This window comes from Vigna unguiculata, chromosome 1, assembly GCF_004118075.2.
Source record: "Vigna unguiculata cultivar IT97K-499-35 chromosome 1, ASM411807v1, whole genome shotgun sequence".
Lineage (NCBI taxonomy): Eukaryota > Viridiplantae > Streptophyta > Magnoliopsida > Fabales > Fabaceae > Vigna > Vigna unguiculata.
The window spans coordinates 38,183,613-38,206,319 of record NC_040279.1 but is presented as its reverse complement, the minus strand read 5'-3'; the positions used below and the strand labels follow the sequence as shown (position 1 = coordinate 38,206,319).

Genomic DNA, 22,707 nt, shown 5'->3' with positions numbered 1-22,707 from the left:
TAACCTGAAGTTTAACTTTTATTGGTGCATTTAAATAACATGGGGTGCAGGAAGAAATCGATTTAACACTAGGTTGATTCTGAAGGCCTGGCCCAATATTTCCATTGCTTTTGGGTCTCGTTAGCTTCGCAAAACAAGAGTGAGTAACTGTTCCATGAGTGATGATTATTATGAAACTTGCTTTGCTAATAAGAAGCAGCAGCAACCAAAATGGTGTTCCAAAATTGCACCGATTCTCCTCAGTTCCCGACATCAAACTTCACCTGGACAAGGCCGCAAAACTGAAGAACCTTAAACACGCGACGCAAATCCACTCGCATATCGTAACGACCAATCAAACGTCCCTCGGCAACATCAACAGCCTCCTCGTGGTGTACGCAAAATGCGGTTCCATCAAGCACGCGGTCCTCTTGTTCGGCACAACCCCTGGCGCCTCAAGAAGCGTGGTCACGTGGACCACACTCATAACCCAACTCTCCCATTTCAACAAACCCTCCCAAGCCCTCACATCTTTCAACCTGATGCGAACCACCGGAATATACCCCAACCAGTTCACCTTCTCAGCCATCTTACCCGCCTGCGCTCACGCCATGCTCCTTTCACAGGGCCAACAAATCCACGCCTTGCTTCTCAAACACGCCTTCCACACCGACACTTTTGTTGCCACAGCTTTGCTCCACATGTACGCCTCCTGTGGCTCCATGTCCTTCGCCGAGGATGTGTTCGACCAAATGCCCCACCGAAACCTCGTTTCCTGGAACTCCATGATTGTGGGGTTTGTTAAAAACAAAATGTTCGGTCGTGCCATTGGGTCTTTTAGAGAGGTTCTTTCACTTGACCCCGACCAAGTTAGTTTCTCCAGCGTGTTGAGTGCTTGTGCTGGGTTGGTTGAGCTTGGGTTTGGAAAACAAGTTCATGGGAGCATTGTTAAGCGTGGTTTGATGGGGTTGGTTTACGTGAAGAACTCGCTGGTAGACATGTATTGCAAATGCGGTTTGTTAGAGGATGCAACTAAGCTGTTCTGTGGTGGTGGAGATAGAGATGTTGTCACGTGGAATGTAATGATCATGGGATGTGTTCATAGCCAAAACTTCGAACAAGCTTGCACCTTTTTTCAGGATATGGTAAGGGAAGGCGTGGAACCGGACGAGGCTTCATACTCATCTCTCCTTCACGCTTCTGCAAGTATTGCTGCACTGGCACAAGGAACCTTCATCCATTGTCGTGTATTAAAAACCGGGCATATGAAAAATGCGTGTGTTTCGAGTTCTTTGGTAACTATGTACGGCAAGTGTGGAAGTTTGTTTGATGCTTACGGTGTTTTTGGAGAAACTAAGGATTGCAATGTGGTTTGTTGGACTGCTATGATAACAGTTTGCCATCAACATGGTTGCGCAAATGAGGCAATTGAATTGTTTGAAGAGATGCTGAAGGAGGGGATTGTGCCAGAATACATAACTTTTGTTTCGGTGTTGTCGGCTTGCAGCCATACAGGGAAGGTTGATGATGGTTTTAAGTACTTCAATTCTATGACTGATGTTCATAACATTGAACCCGGGCTTGAGCATTATGCTTGCATGGTTGACCTGCTTGGTCGCGTTGGTCGATTGGAGGAAGCATGGAGGTTCATTGAATTGATGCCGATCGAGCCTGACTCGTCTGTTTGGGGGGCTTTTCTTGGGGCATGCGGAAAGCATGGCAATGTTGAAATGGGAAGAGAGGTTGCAGAGAGGCTTTTCGAGTTGGAACCGGATAATCCAGGAAACTACGTGCTGCTTGCGAATATCTATACTCGACATGGGATGTTGGAAGAAGCTGATGAAGTCAGAAGATTGATGGGGATGAATGGGGTGAGGAAAGAGACTGGGTGTAGCTGGATTGATGTTAAGAACAGGACCTTTGTGTTCAATGTGAATGATAGGTCTCATTCAAGGACACGAGAGATTTATGAAATGTTGCAGAAGTTGAAGGAATTGATGAAGAGGAAAGGGTATGTGGCTGAGACCCAGTTTGCAACTAACAGCGTGGAAGGTTCTGAAGAGCAGAGTTTGTGGTGTCACAGTGAGAAATTAGCTCTTGCATTTGGACTTCTGGTTCTCCCACCTGGATCTCCGGTAAGGATAAAGAAGAATTTGAGGACATGTGGTGATTGCCATACTGTTATGAAGTTTGCTTCAGAGATTTTTCAAAGAGAAATTATTGTGAGAGATATCAATAGGTTTCATCGATTCACAAATGGATCCTGCTCTTGTAGGGATTACTGGTGATTGAATTTGAAACACATTCAACAAAATGAACATGAGTCATGACTGCCTAAGAACAAGAAAAAACTAAGATTGATTTACACATGCTTAAACAGTTTATACAATCCAATCAAGGACTGATTTATTTTTTATCATTTTTTTTTCTTAACATGTGTTACACCAATACTTTTTTTAGTTTCTTGTTATATTCATTTTCTGTATAAATTTAACAAAACTACCTAACCTGCTTATATTCTCAAATTGTACAAAGTTTAAACTCCCAGTTCTCAACTCATTTAGAAAAAAAAAAAACCACAAATCAAAATTTAGAGTTCAAAACCCAATACAATTTTCTTAATACTTATGCAACAATGAATTGAAATCTATATTAACTAAAAGTTCACACAAGTATATATAAAAATAAAGATCTACCTCTATTATTTTGTTGCAGTTGAGACCTTAATAGGAATAACACATAGTTCGAGTCTAGAGAGTGAAGAAGAAATAAAAAATTTATAACAACAATAATATTGAGAAGATACCGTTTTTCTCTCAGGTGTGAAGGGTTCCTTGTCTTGGTATTATTAATTAGGAAAATTATTTTGTCAATATTAATTAAGATGGCAATAGTTTTCTATGGTTCACGCTTTAGACAACCATTCCGGAAATACTTCAACATGAAGTTGTTTAACGTGTTTTTGTGGTCATAATGTACATAAACCTATTTTTGTTCTCCATTTTGATTTCTTTTATGTATAAATCGTTATTCTTAATGAGTAGAGATGACAAATAAATCCGTCTCCGTGGGTATTATCCGAACCCGTCCCCGTTTTGACGGGGAATCCCGCATTGACTGGGTATGGGTATGGGTATGGGGAATCCCCGACTTTTTCAATTGGGTATGGGGATGGTTATGGGTATGTACATATCCCCGCCATAATACCCGTCCCCACCATATCTCCGGTCATTATTTAAATATTAAAATATTCACAATTAATTAAGTAACCCTATATATATATATATATATATATATATATATATATATTATTTATTTATTTCTCAATTTTTTATTTCTTCTAATTATTTGGGTTGTCATGATACTCATTCACATCTCCAATATATTTTTCATCTTATCATAACATTTATGTAATTATGTTAAAATATATATGTCAATTAAAATTTTTTATATCTCATATTTGAATATTTCTATTATTTTTTAATATTTTTATTTATTGTATATTTTCCTTTCACATGAGTATGTTCAATACTCTCAATTTAAGTGTTTAATAGCTTAAATCTTTCATTTACTAGGTAATATAAAAAAAATTCTTTACTTATTTTTATTAATTTTTGTTTCATTTGAAAAACTCTTTTGTTTCGTTAAAACAATTATTTTTCAACTATTGAGTATATATGTTGATATTTGAAAAGTGTTCTTAGATGTCTAAGATATTTTTCATTTTATCATACCCTTAATTATACAATCGTTTTTCTTTGTGTGATTTCTTTCAATAGTTTATCAAATTGTTTCTAAGACATACATTCGTTAATTTTTTAATATTTTTATTTGTTGTTTATTTTCATCATGTAGAATACTATTTCAGTATATTTTATCTAATTATTTTTATTTTTTAACTCATTATATCAATCATACTGTAATTTTTCACTATAATTGTATAAATAACTTTTATTTACTACAATATCAAAATTTAATGTAATTGTCATGAATATTTTTTTATCACCATCTAACATATATTGAAGTTCAAAAGATACAATAATCATGTTAAATTTGTTTTATTATGTTTATTATTTGTTAGTTGTGTCATTTTGATTAAGTGATGTATTATCATTTTTATTAGTGTATAAAAAAAGAGATTAATTAGAATTTAAAAAATTGAAGTAAACAAACATTTAAAATATACGTTAATTTGAATATTTGTTTTCCTTTAAATTTTTTTAAAAATATTTTTAAATTTTATCAACTAGGTTTCATTAATGTTTACAGTTTGCAAATTTAATAAATGTTTTAGTTCTCATGAAATTTTATTTGGTATTCCAATCTAAAATGTAAGCAATTATAATTTATTTCAAATTATTTGATATCAAAGAAACAACCATCCTTCTAATATTGAATATTTGATAATATTATGTTTCCTTTACCGTAATTTATAAAAATTAATTAAAATTTATATTGAAGTTAGTAAGGAAACTGGTACGGGTATGGGTACGAGATTATATCCGTTATCCTGTGGGGATGGGGATGGGATGTGATAAAACTTTGATACCCGTTGGGTTTGGGTATAAAAATGGGGATGAATTTGTTTTACGGAGATGGATATGGGATAGTGAAACCCGTCCCCATGCCATCCCGTTGCCATCCCTATCAATGAGACGCAAATTGTTATGATACACGAGGAGCGCAATTGATTGTTCGCACCTTTTTCGTACATAAATTAAATGACAGATACATGTATTTGGTTAAATTATCCTATTTTTTAAGTATATTTTTAATTTTAAAATAATCTCACTAAAAATTAAAAGTTTCTCGCAACAATATCGCATTTCCATCTCATATATAAATAAATATATAAAAATGCATGCGGATCCAAGTTTTATATGACATGAACAGTACACATAAACACTGTAAAAAATAAACAATATATGAAAACAAAATTTAAAAACTCTTAAACATTACCATCGTATACTTGCACCTTTTGGAATAAATATATAATTTGTTAAAAAGACACATTTTTTATTGAATTTCAATTCTCATTTTTAAATCAGCATATCACCATAAAAAGAGATTGAATACACGAATAGAATGTACTTTCTTACTTGATTTTTTAAAATACACTTGTTTGTATAATCCTCCTGAATATTATTAAAGTCACTATATTTAAGATGTATCGTACTTTAAAGCTTAAACTCACTCCTGTTGCAATTTTATTTTTAAAAATGTTTCGATAGATTAAGGGAAAAAGAATATATAAACACAATCAAGTCAAATTTTGGGGTTTATTAGAAGTCAAATTTGTATAAATGGGCTCCTTATTTTTTTTTTTTGAAAATGGTTAAATGGTCATGACATTGGAGATGAAGTCGTCTTCTCCCTGACCGGTTTCTTTATTTTTATTTTAAATTAATGTCGTCATCTAACATTTTCTTTTATTTGGAAAAGGTGAAATCGTCCTCACACGACAACTTCACTTTTTCAATTTTTTGTTTAAAAAATTAATAACTAAAATTTTTTAAAAACAATAACGAAACTAAAAAATAAAAAATAATTTTTAAAAAAATGAAAACTAAAAACTAAAAAAATTTGAGAAAAAAGGAGAAATAATGAAAAACTTGTTAAACCTGAAAAAAAAATGAGATTTTGAAAAAAAATTAAAAAAAATTAAAATTGATTTGAAAAAAAAAAGTAAAAATTGAAGTCGTTAAGTTAAACGATTTAAACAAAGTTGTCCCCCGTAACTACTTCACCCAAATTTTTTTTTTTTAAATTCAACAAACTCTATTTTACAATTTTATAATAAAAAACCCTGAAATACAAAAAAAAAAAAACAAAAAAAAAACCGACGAGCGACCTTACCTCGCCTATAAATTACAGATTAGATCAAAACGGACCAATCCTACATTTAGAATTTTTACGCTACTCAATTAGTTATCACGCCAATTTACTCAAGACAACTTTCAGAGCATTAAAATTAATATTTTAAATTATTTTAAAATTTTAATTTAGAAAAGATACATGTCTCTAGTCCATCAGATTAATGAATCAGACAAATCGAGTCAAACTTTGACAAATTATTCAATTATTATATTTTTTTGTATTTAGATATATAATTATAGAACGTAGGACTGTTAATCAAACGTCCTCTAAAATCTTATAATAAAAAGTTGTATGAAAGTAACTTTTACTAATAAAAAAGTAAAATTCACCTCTTCATTCAAAATAAAATATAGGAAAAATTAGAGATGTCAAAAAATTCTGTATATATGGATATTTGCAACGAGTAAGAAATAAATATTGTAAATGGATAACCGCACGTGATGAGTACAAGTATTTTTATACCTGTTAACGGGACGGGTACATGTATCATAGTATTTGTAAATATGATTTAAATATGGGTTAAATATGGTTTTGGTCCCTTAACTTTGAGTGAATTTTTGAATTAGTCAATTTCGAAATACTGAATTTAGTCCTATTATAATTTTCTAATTTTATAGTTTTATAGTTTTATAGTTTTATAGTTTTATAGTTTTATAGTTTTATAGTTTTATAGTTTTATAGTTTTATAGTTTTATAGTTTTATAGTTTTATAGTTTTATAGTTTTATAGTTTTATAGTTTTATAGTTTTATAGTTTTATAATTTTATAATTTTATTTGCTAAACCACGCACTAATACGCACTGATTTTATCTACTAAACCACGCAATAAGGCGCACAAATTGTATCTGCTAAATCATGCGCAAAGACTCACAGATTTAATCTGCTATAAACCACACACTAAAGTGCATGATTTTATAATTTTATAATTTTATTCGCTAAACCACGCACTAATACGCACAAATTTTATCCACTAAACCACGTAATAAGGCGCACAAATTGTTTATGCTAAATCATGCGCTAAGGCTCACAGATTTAATCTACTATAAACCACACACTAAAGTGCATGATTTTTGATCCGTTATAAACCACACACTAAGACACACAGGTTTAATCCGTAAACGGTGCACTAAAGTGCACGGATTTAATCTACTATAAACCACGCACTAAAGCGCATAGACTTATTTCGCTATAAACCACACACTAAATCAAACCAATTTAATTTGTTATAATTTTAATGTTCCACCACAAAGGTTGTTAAACATATATGTTTGTTCTTGAACATACAATCAAGAATGGTTATCCTCCACATATATAGTAACCTCTGTTAGGAAAATAGAGAAACCAAAATAGCACACTGTTAGCAATACAACAGATTATCAAGAAGACAGAAATCAAGACAACTGTATCGTGGAAGAACCACCGCTCTGAAAGCAAAATTCCGACACGGCCGAGGTGCAACCGATTAACGTCGTTCGCTCCCCAGGCGTTGCAAAAAAAATGTTTCATGAACATGACATTTTTTAAAATTTTTTTATTTCATTTCAAATACATAAATTTTTGATCTTAATACTCTAACAACAATTAAACTTTCATTCCCAAATCAAATAGAGCACCTACACATGAGTTCAATAAGTATCTTATTACAATACCATATCACCATAAAAAGAAATTGAATGCACTAATAGAATGTAGTTTCTTACTTGATTTTTTAAAATACTCTTGTTTGTATAATTCTCTTGAATATTATTAAAGTCATTAATTTTAAGATGTATCGTACTTTGAAGCTTAAACTCACTTCTGTTACAATTTTATTTTTAAAACATCTTTGGATAGATTAATGTTGTATTTGCTTCCAATCTTGTACTATTTATAGAGATGGATTTGCAAGGAAGAAGTTTGTTCGTTTCTGCAAATTTGAAGGTAATAGAAGAAAGGAACATGCAGGTGCAGGAGAGTGTGTTATTTGCATCTTCACATAATCGAAGGGATTAGCAAAAATTTACTATTTATCCTATGCAAATAACTAAAACTACCATTCATTTATTTATTTTTTTTCAAATTAATGTGTGTGTGGCCGTGATTGTTGGTTTGTGCTGTGGTGTGCAATAGACTTCTTCACCATAATAACTAATAATAATATTATTAGTTTTTGTAATTCAATAAATAATTAAAACAAAATTTCAGCCAATCAAATTTTATTTTAAATTTATTATACTTGTTAAATTTTTATTCTAACTAAATAGCTTGTATTTTCCATTAATTTTACCTAAATAAAATTTATTTTCTCTTCATTCCAGAGACAAAAGAGTAATTTTATAATTTAATCTATTAAAATATTTTTTTCATTTATCACGTCTATAAAATTATTTATAAATTTTCATAAACTTTTTCTTTAAATTTCTTTATATGTCCTTCAAAACAAACAATACTATAATTATTTTTTATCTCTTCAAATCCATCCATTTACTCTTCTTCAGATCATCTCCCTAGAGTGAAGACAATACGAGGAAAAAAGTATATATAGACACAATTAAACTTAAGTGATTGGGACAGACTTAAAAAGGGTTTGATAAAGTTTGATTGGATGTTCTTCCCATTTGACCTCACAAATTTTTCAAAATTTATATATTAAAATTATATTTTGTGTAGTTTTTCTACTTCATTACCGTATATCTCTCACGATTTTTGATGCACTTTTATAAAGGCAACAAGATTATTGGACCCTATGCAGAAGATTTGTGTGGAATCGAAGAATAAGGCTAAAAGGTGAACATTGAAGTGAAAAGTGTAGATAAGTGAAAATCTTAAATGGCGATATATGAAGCCATAAATGCATCTTATATTATCACTCTCACGTAATTAAATGATATATGATAATTGCAGAAAATTTGAAAGAGTGTAATTAAGTGGGTGAAGGTGAAGTAAAGTGGCACAACACAAAAAACACTCACTCACATCACATTCACTTTATCACATCTCGCCTATAACCAAAGGAAAAGACAAGACAGTCACGTGAAGTTCACGCCTCAGCTAACTTGGTCAGAGTTTGTCTTCTCACTCATCTCATCTCTTGCGTGGCATGTGCTCCACATATTATAAGATGGACCCCTACTAATTTACTAAATGCCTTCTCTGTTTTCTTCAGGTACCTTTTTTAACTCCCCCAACAAAGGACCTCGAAAAATAAAATATAATTTTGGTGAGGAAACTAAGTTCTTTAAACAAAAGTAATTTATTTACTAAAAATATAAATTATTTTGTGTTTGGTTAGAATTATAAAAAACAATTGCTAAGTGTTTAAGTCTCCAAGGTTTTAAATAAAAACATCTGAACATACAAGTAGTGTTCTCATATAAAAACACATCAATAAACATTACAAAATAACGCGTTTGTTTAGAAAAAAAAAACCATTTTTTTTTTGTGAATATTTACATTATGTAAATATTTTAATTTTGCATCATCCACGTACCCTTCAAAGAATATGTACAGTACTGATAAAGTAGCAAATAGATGAATGCAACCACCATACAAATGTCACAATTAATTTACTACACGAATCAAGCATATTATTGTTGTAACTTTATATTTGTTCCAGGAGACAACGAAACATGTTGCTGACAATCCATAAAAGCATATAGAATATACATAAACATGGAAAACTGCATAACACATAATTCATCTATTCCAACATACTTAATTTGCAATTGTATTTTATCAGCGAAGTAACTAAAAGTTAAGAATCAGTGTTAACTTTGTAAAAGAAATTCATGAAACTATCTCCGTGTGTTTCATCAATTTTTTTCGTCCATGTTCTGCATAGATAATTCAGACTAGATTGTAAAAAATAAGTAGTTTTAACTTATTTTTAGCTTTCGGTTATTTTGAAAAGTTTAAACTAATCAGTAAAAATCTAACATAAATACATTTCTATTAAAAAAAGTATTTAAAAAAAAAAAGAGATGACATGATCACCTTATATTTAATGAAAAAAAAATGTAAAAATATATTTGATGAAAAAAAAAATATAAAAATGGGAAGAGGACGTGATTGTTGCAACTATGATAACAATGCCAAAGAAACGTTTGTCTGTTAGAGTGAAGACTGAAGGGAAAACGTGACTCACCATGCATCGTTCTTTTCGTTTTATTCCATTGAGTCAAAAATCACGCTGAACAACCCAACTACTTTAGTTTTTCCTCTATTTCCATTCTTTAAACTATTAAATCTATAACCATATTTTTTTATTTTTAATTATATTTTAAATAAGGTAACTAAATTGTCTTTAACGCAATTACAAAGGAAAAAAGACAAATATAAATTATTTAACTATTAAAAAATTTACACACACTTTAACAGTTCCACAATATAATAATATTTTTATCTTTTAAAAAAATTATAATTTATATTATTTCCTTAATATTATTTTTATTGAAAATGTAAATTTTACTAATCAAATACAAAAAATCATAATACATACTACAATAATAATAATAATAATAATAATAATAATAATAATAATAATAATAATAATAATAATAATAACTATTCACATGGTCATATGTTTCTTGCTTAGTGATCATCAATTGCATACGGCCTTGTGGCAACCAGGTTAGCCGTGTGATCTGAGTGAGTCAGTCATGAGAGTTACTTGAAGGTAACCGTTGGATTTTGTTTGAGATTGATTACGCAAAATTAAGGGTCCCACACAACCTTAACAACTGGAATCCCATAGTTAAAAAATAAAGGAAAAAAAAAGAATTTTTTTTCCATATCCATTTAAAATCTCAATAAAATATTAAACTAAAATTAAAATTAAACTATAAAATAAAAAATTAGTAAAAGTAGTTATTAGATGGTAATATAAATTTTGAAGAGAGTAATACATATCACATCCCGGACAGAAAACTCCTGAATCTATTCCTTTTTCTCTGTCTGCTGGTACATGTGACATGTTATGTGACATGTGTCTTCGGGTCTAAATGCTTTTATCTGCAACTTCCTCACGACGCGTTCTTCTGGGTTCCTTCCTATTCTGAAACTTTGAGGTTTCTCTTAAGTTAAGTTCGAGCTGTGACACGGTGGTCTCTTAAGACTTCTATTAACTGCCAAGGTGGAACTGTTAATGCATCATCATCATCATAACTCAAACGCTATTTATTGCATTAAGCAAATTTTGTGGGTGAAGAAATTTTGTTTCTTTTTAAGATACTCTCTTAAGGGTTTTACTCCCTGGTTATTTGTCACGGTTTTCCTTTATTTCACTCTCAACATTGAATTAGTGCGACGGTAATCTTATCCATAGAAAATAGTATTATAGCTTGTGCTATATCTGAACTGAAAGCTGATTAGACAACTATAAGACCGAATTATTTTGAAGTCTTGTTGAGTTCATTCTTGACTTGGCAAGGATAATTTATTTATGGTATATGGTTATTTAAGAATTGGTTTGACCCCATTTTCTATGTCATTAATTTATTTATCCATGTCGCAGTACTTTCCTTTCCTAATATGGAGCAAAAGAAAGATCCGCAAATAATTATTTATTACTGTTACTTTCTTATCTTTCCTCTTCTATATTCAAATCAAACAGCGTGGTGGGGCTAGCGTCAGGATTCCGTGTGTGGCCTGTGAAAGGTGGTTCGCACTTCGCAGTTAACATTGTGTTTTTGTCGGATGCAACAACAATAATCGCTAAGTTTATTATAAGAGTGTTTCTTTACCTTAGTTCATCATGCCTCTGCATGAGTTTTACCGTGTGAATTAAGGGAGACTTGATCCCAAAAGAGATGAACAACAACACTTATGCAGCGGATCAATCTTCTGCGTAAGTTCAATATCATGTTTTTGTTAATCCCATTTCATTTGATCTTTGTTGTGTTTCTGAGACTTGCTTCCTCATTTGTTTTAACCCTACCTCTGTGGCAGACCCAACAATGATTTGTTTGAGCTCGTTTGGGAAAAGGGCCAGATTTCAGTGCAAGGTCAATCCTGTAAAGCTCGAAAGACTCCAAATTGTAAAACTTTGCCATCTCATTGCTCGCCATCTCACACTCCTCTAGGAGGATATGCTAATGATAATAATGCTACCATCACAAGGATGGGGAAGTTTGGCAGTTTAGGAGCTGAATTGAATGAAATCAAAAGGGTGGTCCCTTCGGGTGAAGTGTATTTCAGTGAAGAAGAAGAAGAAGACATGGTGATGCCTTGGTTGAATTATGGAATAGATGACTCTTTGCAACATGGATATAGTTCTGATTTTTTCAATGAACTATCTGGGGTCACCATGAATGAGCCATCAGCATCAAATGGATTTTCTTTGTTAGACAGAAGAAATAGTTGTAGTAAGGTATTTAGGGACACTCATAAAAACACCCCATTTGCATCTGTTAGATCCAAGATAATAGATATAGCTGAAAATAATACAAATAATGTTCCATCTCCCTCAAGTGGTTTTTCTAGCTTAAAGATGGAGAAGCAAGGTCCAGTTGCGTGTAGCAGTAGTTCCACCATGATGAATTTTTCCCTCTTTGCAAAGCCTGCTGCTATTGTCAAAGCTAACCTTGAGAACATTGGTTTGGCATCAAGATCAAGAAGTGTGGGAATAAAGATAAAAGGTGCTGCTGCAACTGTTGCAGCTAATCCTTCTGAATCAACAAAAGTTGAATTATTCGGAGAGTGTCCAAAAAAAACAGTCACACAAAGTCATCATCACGTTACGGAGCCAAAACATCTTGAGCAGGATGGTGGTGTTTCTACAAAGTGTGATCCTTCTTGCAAAGATGTGTGCAGGGTTGATGACACTTCAAATGTAGTCGTTGGAGAAAGTGTGAACAAAGGAAAGGAAGCTGTTGAAAAAAATGCAGAGCCAGCTGTAGTATCCTCCTCTGTTTGCTCTGGCAATGGCGCAGAGAGGGGTTTGAAGGATCCAAATCAAATTTTGAAGACAAAAAGCACAGACACCGACGACTTTGAGAGCCAAAGTGAAGTTAGTTTCTTAGAATTACGCTGTCTGTTATGTTAGTATTGCTTTCTTATTTGTTTTATGGTGTTCCACTATATTAACGTTTTTTCAATTTAAGGATGTTGAGGAAGAATCAGTTGGTGTAGAAAAGGAGGTTCCTGCACCGAGAATTGGAGCCAAGAGACACCGTTCAGCTGAAGTGCATAATCTCTCTGAAAGGGTGTGCAAGACTATCTACTGTTTGTGTTGAGTTAATTAAATTTTTTACCAATGTTCCTTATTAAGTCTTTGTTAATTATATTGTTTCTGATGTATATGATAATAAAACTTTGGTGTTTGTTTATGCAGAGAAGAAGAGACAGGATCAATGAGAAGATGCGTGCATTACAAGAACTAATCCCAAATTGCAATAAGGTTGAACTTAACTTTCTCATTTTTTCTTGGTACGCATAGGAAAGTTTTTTCACACTATATGATTTAAGCTTTAATTGGGTGTGTCAATGGACAATGTTATTATCAAAGCATCGGAGCTTCTTGAAGAGCTATTAAAAAGTAAAACCTTGAAAGCAAATTTTAAGACAAAGCCACTATTTTGAGACATATATCTTCTGCATGTAGATATTTCCACAAGAATTTCAACAGGGTCATTTTGTCGTAAAATAGTGGCTTTGTCTTTGGCACATCTTGAAGTAATTAAGCCTTTTCACTCATAGAAAACCATTTAATAATTTGTTTTAAACATCACAAAGTTAAGTTCTATTTGTATACTCGATTTCTTGTTTATCATGTATTAGGCGGATAAAGCTTCGATGTTGGATGAGGCGATAGAGTATCTGAAAACACTTCAACTCCAACTTCAAGTACCCTTCTTTTCCATGAATCCTTTGAATTTTAATTGATGAAACGGTGTAGGATCTTACATAGATAACGTTTGGTATGTTTTTACATAGATAATGTCAATGGGAAGCGGTTTTTACATGCCTGGTATGATGTTACCTCCGGGAATACAACAGATGCACGCACCACATATGGGTCCATTTTCTCCTGTAGGTGTTGGCATGCAAATGAGGTTAGGAGTGGGTTGTGGCATGGGCATGGTGAATGGTAATGATGAGTGTTCTGGATTTCCAATGCTTCATGTGCCCCAAATGCAAGGAACAAAACTTCCCACAGCACATGCACCTGCTTCCACTGCTTTACATGGGATGCCAAATGCTCAAGTGTTTGGGATGCCAATGCCAATGCAAATGCCACATGCTCCCATATTTTCATTTCCAGGAGAATCCTTTATGAAAGCATCAACTTTAGGACCAAATGCCTCTGGAACATCAGCACTTACGGAAAATGTTGGTTCGGTTTCAGCCTGTAACTTAAAGGATCCGATGCCACATGTGAACTCACAAGATGCACAAAACACCGACAAACCAGATGTCAACACAGGTTTGTGTCGTAACATTGTGTAATATATCTTGGTTGGAATTAAGGTTTGGGTATAACAGACTTCGTTTCCATGATGATTTTTTGAGCCATAGGCATGTTGATGTTTGTGTCCATTTGTGTTGTGCTAGTGTGAAGCAAAAACTGGTGGATTTGAACACTCAACTTTCGTACCAAGTAGTGGTGATACCACTGACAGAGGAACTGCAACTTTTGTAGTAAGTATTACTAGATGCACCTGATATACGTGTGTTTTTTGTTTTTGACATTTTACTTGTAAAGTAAGGAAATGTTATATTAGAATAACTTGATCATTCACTTTTACTTGTCGTTGTGGGCTATGATTCAGTGTCGATAAAGTAAATTATGTCATAAGAAGATTATCATAAACTTGTGAACTGTATATTTTGACACAATCAAACCATACACATAGTGGAATAACCATTATCGTACAAACAAGTCCTTATATAATAAACAGTAGTTAGTTCACAAGAAATGTAAGAAGAATGAATCTGACTAATATTTATCACGATTTGAATATATATGTTCACATCAATTTTTCGTTTATAAAGTTCAAATATAAATTTGATACTCTTTAGTAATCTTTTTAAATTAATCAACTAACTCATCAGATTAAAAAAATTTGGTTTGTTTAGTTTATAATATTAAATATGTCTTGCGTATATACATATAAAATTTTCTCTAACATTAACGAAACTCGTATATAAATAAGTAATGTGTTTCACCAATTGTATATTGAACTAAGAGAAATTGCTTTAATTAAAACTATTTATGTAAAAAAAATCATTAATATAAAATACACTTTGGATTTATTTTCACAGAACATGCTGGATAACATTATTGGAGTCTTGTATAGATATCAAAGAAAGTACTAAAAATAATAATTTCACACAAATCAAGATACTTGGATAAAAAAATTAATTATCTCGTGTAGAAGTAGTTATACTTGTAAAATATTGTTTAGATTATAAAGTGAATAAGCCAGATTCTTAAGTGATAAGGTAGTCTAAAATATATTGGAGATTAGGGAATCGATTCTCATCTCCATTTTTTTTTCTTTTCATGCCAAAATCAACTGATGAATCTATATCAAAGTTGTATAATTTTATAAATTAGGGAATTAAATTTGTTGACTAAAATTGTGAACTGGAGATTATAAGAGAATAAAACAAATTATCTATGTTTTTTTCGTTAATAACACATAGGAGATTATTGGAGAATGACGAATGTAATTTAATATTTTCCTTATTGTTATTATTATTTGCATTTTTATGTTAATATTGACTTAATTTTTATTTTGGTAATAGCAGTTCTTATGGTGGCACTTTTTATAGACTAACTACGTGTTATTTAATTGCTTTTAATATTAAACACTTTACTTTTCATTTCTTAAACCACTTTTTTTTTAATGAACAAAAAACTATTTTTCTATGATTTATATATTTAATTGGCAATTTTTGTATAAATTTATTTTGTATAAGTAAAACCTCATTCTTGTATATTCTTTTCACACAAAAAAAAATTACAAATAATTTTTTTTTTCATTCAATAATAAGCAACAATGAAAAAAAAGTTGGTACCAAACAATACGATGATAAAAAAAAATTATCTCTTCGAAATAAATTCAAACTTTTCACTATTGGGGCCAAGGTAATGAGTGAAAACAAATTCTATCTCATCTTTTCCAATATTAAAGAAAAAAAAATGTATATGAGGAAGAATTTGTCCTTATAGATTTGTAGGGTAGAAAATATGAAATGAAAATAAACTTCTCCGTTAATTAAAAATAATTTATATGTAAATTAAAAATTAAATAAATTATGTAAGATGTTTTTATAAATTAGTTTATACATAATCCAATTTAAATTTATAAAAAATTTCATAGAAATTAGAAAATTTGTAAAGGAAGTCGTGGTCAAGGTGGATTAGAAACCCACGCGTAACAACTAAACTAATAGAGCATCAGACATAAAGCATGGAGGATCCACTAATACAACTAATACAGTTCTCCAAAAACATACTGGGGAGAAAATTTAGGTACACCATGATGCCAATTAAAAAACAGAACACAAGAGTACTATTGTTTTATAAAAGATTGCTCAAAGAATTTAAAATTTAACACAATAGGCACCCAGGCACCCAAATCATGTGAACGCATACAATTTCAAGACTCTATGACTACTCTTGATATATAATATATAATTCTAAAGGAAGTATGCGCCTGTGCTGACTTCTAAACTCTGCAAATTCTAGACGTAAGGGGTTATCACTCAATCACACAGGGTTAATCCTCTAATGTCTTGGCCCAATATGAGCCAAGACTAGGACCTCTTACCACTCTCACCACATAAATCATTCTGCTCTACATGAGCGTGAAAGATTATTATCTAGACATCTCCTATATCAAGATATACACTAACCACCATCACCAAGAGTTTCCCTTGAAACTCTTTTACCAACAATTTTTACATGCCATCTCAATCATTCAAGTCTCATGTTAATCCACCAACCAAACAAGTCATGTTTTCCATTTCATACTCAACATAACAAGATTTCATTTAATCTCATACTTTATAAATGCAAACCATGACATATATATATCACAAAATAATATTCATCCCAAATAAATGAGTGTCAACATTTAAGTACTTGCAATTCCATACAATCAAGCACAACACACAACCATAATTCTTACACCAAAATTTTTAAGAAAATTTATTATCACAAAACCAAAATCATTGCAGTAATGCGTGACACATTTCTCAAGTTACAGACATCTAATCGACAATCCAACAGATCAAACCACAAAATAGCATGTTATGAACCAAATGTTCAAATTTGAACTGTTAATGAGTTGGGAAAATCAATTTTACTAAAACTGCGCATATCAAAAAAATACACACTCACCCAACGACCACTCGACCACTCGACGCTTCCAGAATACGAAAAATAACGTCAAATATCACAATATTTGACCCCTAACTTGGAAATACACCAAAATTTAACGTTTTCCCCAATCTTGTATCATATTCCACAACACACTAATCACATAAAATAGAAATAACGTGAAACCCTAGCTTCCCTTACCTTGTTAGATTCGGTGTACCATACCTAGCCAAACTCGACCAAATAAGTAAACAATGTGCATATCGAGACCGCCAAGTATCCAGCCTAGGCCGAGTTAGCCTAACTTGTACCGGTTTTAACCTAAACTAAATGTCTAAGAGGACAACCTGCACCTCATATCACCAACATAAGCCATCAAGGCAAGTAGTCGGTCTAGACCGACTACTCGAGCATATCTGGTAAGGTTACAGCCTAAGCCGACCACTTCAATACACTCGGTATGATGAAACCCCCACATTCAATAAATCTTAAGGGCCTGGGTTTGGGCCCTGGCCCACTCGCAAGCCCCACCTAGAGCCCAAGTTAAGGCCCAGCCCATGAAATGGTCAAACGTCATTAATGCTCTATAAATACGCGTGGACTCCATCATTTAAAGGTACGCATTCATTAATCACTGATTTGACTCTCTGAGAGCTTTGACTTACTTGAGCTTCGGAGACTCTTCTGCAGGTAACCCCTCCTGGGTTCAAGCTGACATGTATCAACCGGGGAGAGACCAACTGAGGAGATAGCGGACTACATGGTAAGGTGACACTTGTGTCTAACTCATCTTATTTGTTCTCTGCAGCTCTTCCAAGAGCTAGAGCAGTGAGCTTAAACATGAAAATCTAGACAAAACAAGGGCAGGAGGTTAAACCCCATCCAAACCAACGTACCCAAACGATGAAAAGGGAAAAACAGACTAGAGAACCTAAGGTTCAACTTACTTGGGGTTGGGGGTGGACTTGGCTAGCTTGAAGATGAGAGAACTTCTCTATGCCCTAGCAGAGCTTCTGCTTCACTAGAGAGAGGAAAGAGAGAGGGATAACTTTCTGAAGATGAGAAAAGTGAGAGTGTGAGGGGCTGGACAGAGTATTGGGGGTCCCTTTCATGGGCTGGTCTTGGGCCTACGAAAAGTTCAGGCTCAAACACATATGAACTGAAAAATAGGGCTTACATTCTTCTGAATATCTTTTGGGACATTTTTAAATAAAAAATGAAAATTTAAACCAAGAACATCCCTATACAGGTTAATTAAAAAGAATAATTATATATATATATATATATATATATATATATTATATCTAATGACATTAAATTGATTGGAAAAGATAAGATTAAGTTAATAAAATCAAAGAGAAAAATAAACTACAAAATGGGTAATTTTGCAAGAGTGTGGAAATGTGCACGGGCACAAAAAGGAAGTGTTGAAGTTAAACTAGTGGTTGCATATAGAAGTCTTGGATATTTGGGCCTATTACGAGATTTTTTGTAATTCATTAAAATGAATTTCTTTCTGCGCTTCTATGTTAACTTAGAAAAATAATATAGACATAAAAAAATTAATCCATTTTATATAACAGAACAGTATAGATTATATTTTATTAGCTCTGTATTTTTTTACTACCATTTTTCCTCAACAAAAGAAATAGAGAAGGCAGTACATGTACATGTTTGTAGTCCATGATAATTTTTTTCTTATCTAAAATTGAAGGCCCAAAAACTTTTTCGGATTATATTTGCTTCTTTTTTTTTCTGTGTTTTTTCATGTTTTCTGTATTCTAAAAAAATGCCAATTTTGGATTTCGTTTGCATCATTTTTCCTCATTTGCGGTCCTTTGTGTTTTCATTTTTACTTTTTAAAATGTTATTTTTGGATTTTACTTGCATCATTTTCCCTTTTATTCTCTCGTGTTTTGGACTTAAAAAAAACATTATTTTAATATGTTATTAAATAATTATAGATATTTCAAAATTCAAATTCTAGAATTTACTAAATGCATTTCGGGAACACTAAAATTGGAAAATAGGGTCCTGAAGCACTTCTGAAACACAATATCTGGAAGTATTAAAAGATTTAATATTCTAGAAATTATCATCGTCCGAAAGAAAATCAAAACAAAAATCAAGAGGTGACCTAATTTTATATCTTTTACATTTAGGATGTCTATGCTACTCAATTAGTTATCACATTAACTTATTGGAGGCAACTTCCAGAACCTTAAAATCTAAATGGCTATGAAAGAAATTTAAATGGATGAAGCCACTGCATATTTTTGTGTTATAATAGTATTTGCAAGTGATTTATTATATCACTACTTAATATTTAATTTAATTATAATAATAAATTTTAAAGTATATAAAATTTTGATTACAATAGTAACAATATTAATAAAAATAATTAGGATAAAAAATACATATATATATATATATATTAATGTGAATTATTATTGAATATTCTTTAGAATGATTTGATATATAAAATATGTTGATTTTTAAACATGTTGAGTAAATAAGTTATTTTGATAAAATCATTAAATATTAATTATAATAAATAATACTTTACTTTTTTATCATGAAAATGTATTTACATTATCTATATTTCTTTTTAATAAAATTACCGTATCATACAATTATTTCAAACATGTAATCATTAAGCCAATAAAAAACAAATAATTTAAATCTAAATGAAGCAACGGTTAATAATTTTCCGTATTTCGACCATAGTTAAGATCTACAAAATAAGATCTACAAACTTAAAATGAACTTAGTAACAAATTAAAAAAAATCAATATATAAATTGCTTTTTCTATTTTCTATCTTTAAAGAAAAATATAATATATTTATAAAACTGATTTTGATTTTGAAATGTAACAGAAAGAATATTTAAAAAATAAGAACCGAAAACGAAAAGAGTGTTTGCTTAAAGTTGGCTTTAAAGGTGGCTTGAGAATGTAGTCATTCTCTGTGCATCTCATTCACAAACAAATTCACATGGCTATGGCTAGCGGTCTCGTTTCCGTCGTTCTAATGATCATGGTGCAATTACTGATTGCTGTAGTGAACATTACCTCAAGACTGGCCATAGACTCGGGGATGAGTCCTCTGATCCTCGTCACATATAGACAATTCTTTGCCACCGTTTCCATTTGCTCCCTTTGCTCTCTGGCTTGAATGGTACCTTATTAAATATATATACACCCATAACTCTCTGCTTTTTGTTTCATTTCATTTACACTATTTGCATGCATGAAAATGTTTTGGTTGATGGTGCCGTTTATCTATCTATTCATGTGTCTGTGTATATGTTGTTGTATTAATCGGGTAGAGGCCACTCTGAAAAGAGAGGTGATAGTTGTTCTTATTAAATAACACCTTTTCCATCTATTACGCAAATTATAATCAAGAAAACAGTTTTCTTAAATTAAATTCATGTTCTTCCTGATTATCTTGAAGTCAATCAATCTCATACGTTTTCAAACGGTTAATGAAACTGGTAAATATACAGAAATTCATGAAAGATGCTTCTTGCCTTACTGGGAAACTGAAGCAAAGAACATGCATGAAGAGGGGAAAGATATAACAAAAATGTTATCGAAAAAGACAACATCCATAGTCACTCAGTTAATAGGAAAACTCCATGCTTGATTCAAAATCTGTCATTTATGTTTGTCTTGCATGCATAAATTTTCGTTCCTGTATTACCTTTTAATAAGGTAACTTCATTTTTTTTCCATCTCTTCTTTCAGGAAGACACTTCCCAGGTTGACAAAGGAGCTTATGTTTCGGATATTACTATCGTCCTTGACAGGGTAATGTATTTTATTTATCTATTTGATTAATTACCGTGCAAGATTAATTTCTTCCAAAACATAACATTAACAGAGGTAAAGATAACATTAATCACACTGAACTTGAATGCAGATTTACAGGAAACCAGATGCTATACTCTGTGGGGCTAAAATTTTCAACCCCTACAATTGTATGTGCAGTGTCCAATATGCTGCCAGCTTTCACTTTTATCCTGGCAGTTATCTTCAGGTTGGTACCAAATACCTTTTATTCCCACAATAGTAACATGGCGACTATGTTTTAATCTTTGTTTTGTTTTGTTGTTTGGAAAGACAAGAGAATCTAGGAATCAAGCAGAGGTATGGGCTAGCAAAGGTATTCGGGACAATATTGTGTGTGAGTGGAGCGATGATTTTGTCATTCTACCATGGAAAAACCATTGGTTTAGGGCAATCTAGTATTCACTGGAGATATGCAGAGAAAATCGAAGGAACTACCGCTTCTGGCTCAGGCAACATGTTTGTAGGTCCTTTGTTCTTAATTGGTAGCACTCTTGTTTGGGCGCTGTGGTTCATAATTCAAGTAAGCACTTCATATCCTAACTTAGTACAACTTACATAACTGAACCACTGTGTTATATCTTATACCTATTCATTTTCGTGTTTTGGACCGACATAAGCAAGAAGTTCCCAGCTCCTTACACAAGCACAGGCTTAATGTGTTTCTTGGCAAGCTTTCAGTGCATGTTCATTGCATTATGTTTCGACCACAGTGCCTCAGCTTGGTCACTCCACGATGCCATGAGACTTTCCGCTGCTCTTTATGCGGTACATGCACATGCTACCTTAAAAAAGAATTGATATACACTATGCATTGATTCATATACTAAGTATATGTTAATGTTGGTTGCAGGGAATAATGGCGACCGGGTTATCGTATTCCCTTATGTCATGGGCCATTGAGAGAAAAGGTCCCCTTTATGTATCCGTATTTATCCCTTTGCAGTTAGTCCTCACTGCCGTTTTAAGCTGGGCTTTGCTGCGAGAGAAATTATATGTTGGAACGTAAGAAAATCGCATGCATTATTGTTTTTCACCAATCAAAATAATAATAACTGGTTTTGGCTCACATTTGTTTTTTTGTTTAGTGCCCTAGGGTCTCTGTTGATCGTTTTGGGGCTCTATACTCTTCTCTGGGGAAGAGTGAAGAGGTGAGCACGGAAGACGGTAATGAAAGAAGCAATGAAGGATTCGAAGAATGACACCGAAATGAAATGCAATACTATGTGCCATCCAATGGTAATCGTGTCAGTACCCGAAGATGTGCAAAAGAATGATGAAGCAGAGTGAGAAAGATGGCACTGGCCATTTGTTTAGGGCTTTTTAAAAATATGAGATATATGAGATATATGAGATATATGAGATATATGAGATATATGAGATATATGAGATATATGAGATATATGAGATATATGAGATATATGAGATATATGAGATATATGAGATATATGAGATATATGAGATATATGAGATATATGAGATATATGAGATATATGAGATATATGAGATATATATGAGATATATATGAGATATATATGAGATATATATGAGATATATATGAGATATATGAGATATATGAGATATATGAGATATATATGAGATATATATGAGATATATATGAGATATATATGAGATATATATGAGATATATATGAGATATATATGAGATATATATGAGATATATATGAGATATATA

General features: G+C 32.0%; 2 protein-coding genes and 1 pseudogene across 2 annotated transcripts; all 3 read left to right on the top strand.

Annotated features, from left to right (window-relative positions):
* Positions 1-154: 154 nt before the first annotated feature.
* LOC114177985 (pentatricopeptide repeat-containing protein At3g24000, mitochondrial-like) lies at positions 155-2,401 on the top strand. Its single transcript, XM_028063628.1, has one exon. It carries the CDS (start codon positions 162-164, stop codon positions 2,265-2,267), a length of 2,106 nt encoding a protein of 701 aa, XP_027919429.1. The 5' UTR covers positions 155-161; the 3' UTR covers positions 2,268-2,401.
* Positions 2,402-10,782: 8,381 nt separating this feature from the next.
* On the top strand, positions 10,783-14,578 carry LOC114168622 (transcription factor PIF3-like). The gene is made up of 7 exons (XM_028053541.1): positions 10,783-10,966; positions 11,447-11,680; positions 11,782-12,841; positions 12,936-13,037; positions 13,166-13,231; positions 13,612-13,677; positions 13,768-14,578. Exons 2-7 carry the CDS (start codon positions 11,643-11,645, stop codon positions 14,278-14,280), a joined length of 1,845 nt encoding a protein of 614 aa, XP_027909342.1. The 5' UTR covers positions 10,783-10,966; positions 11,447-11,642; the 3' UTR covers positions 14,281-14,578.
* A 5,577-nt stretch (positions 14,579-20,155) lies between these two features.
* LOC114178108 lies at positions 20,156-22,200 on the top strand (annotated as a pseudogene).
* Positions 22,201-22,707: the final 507 nt, after the last annotated feature.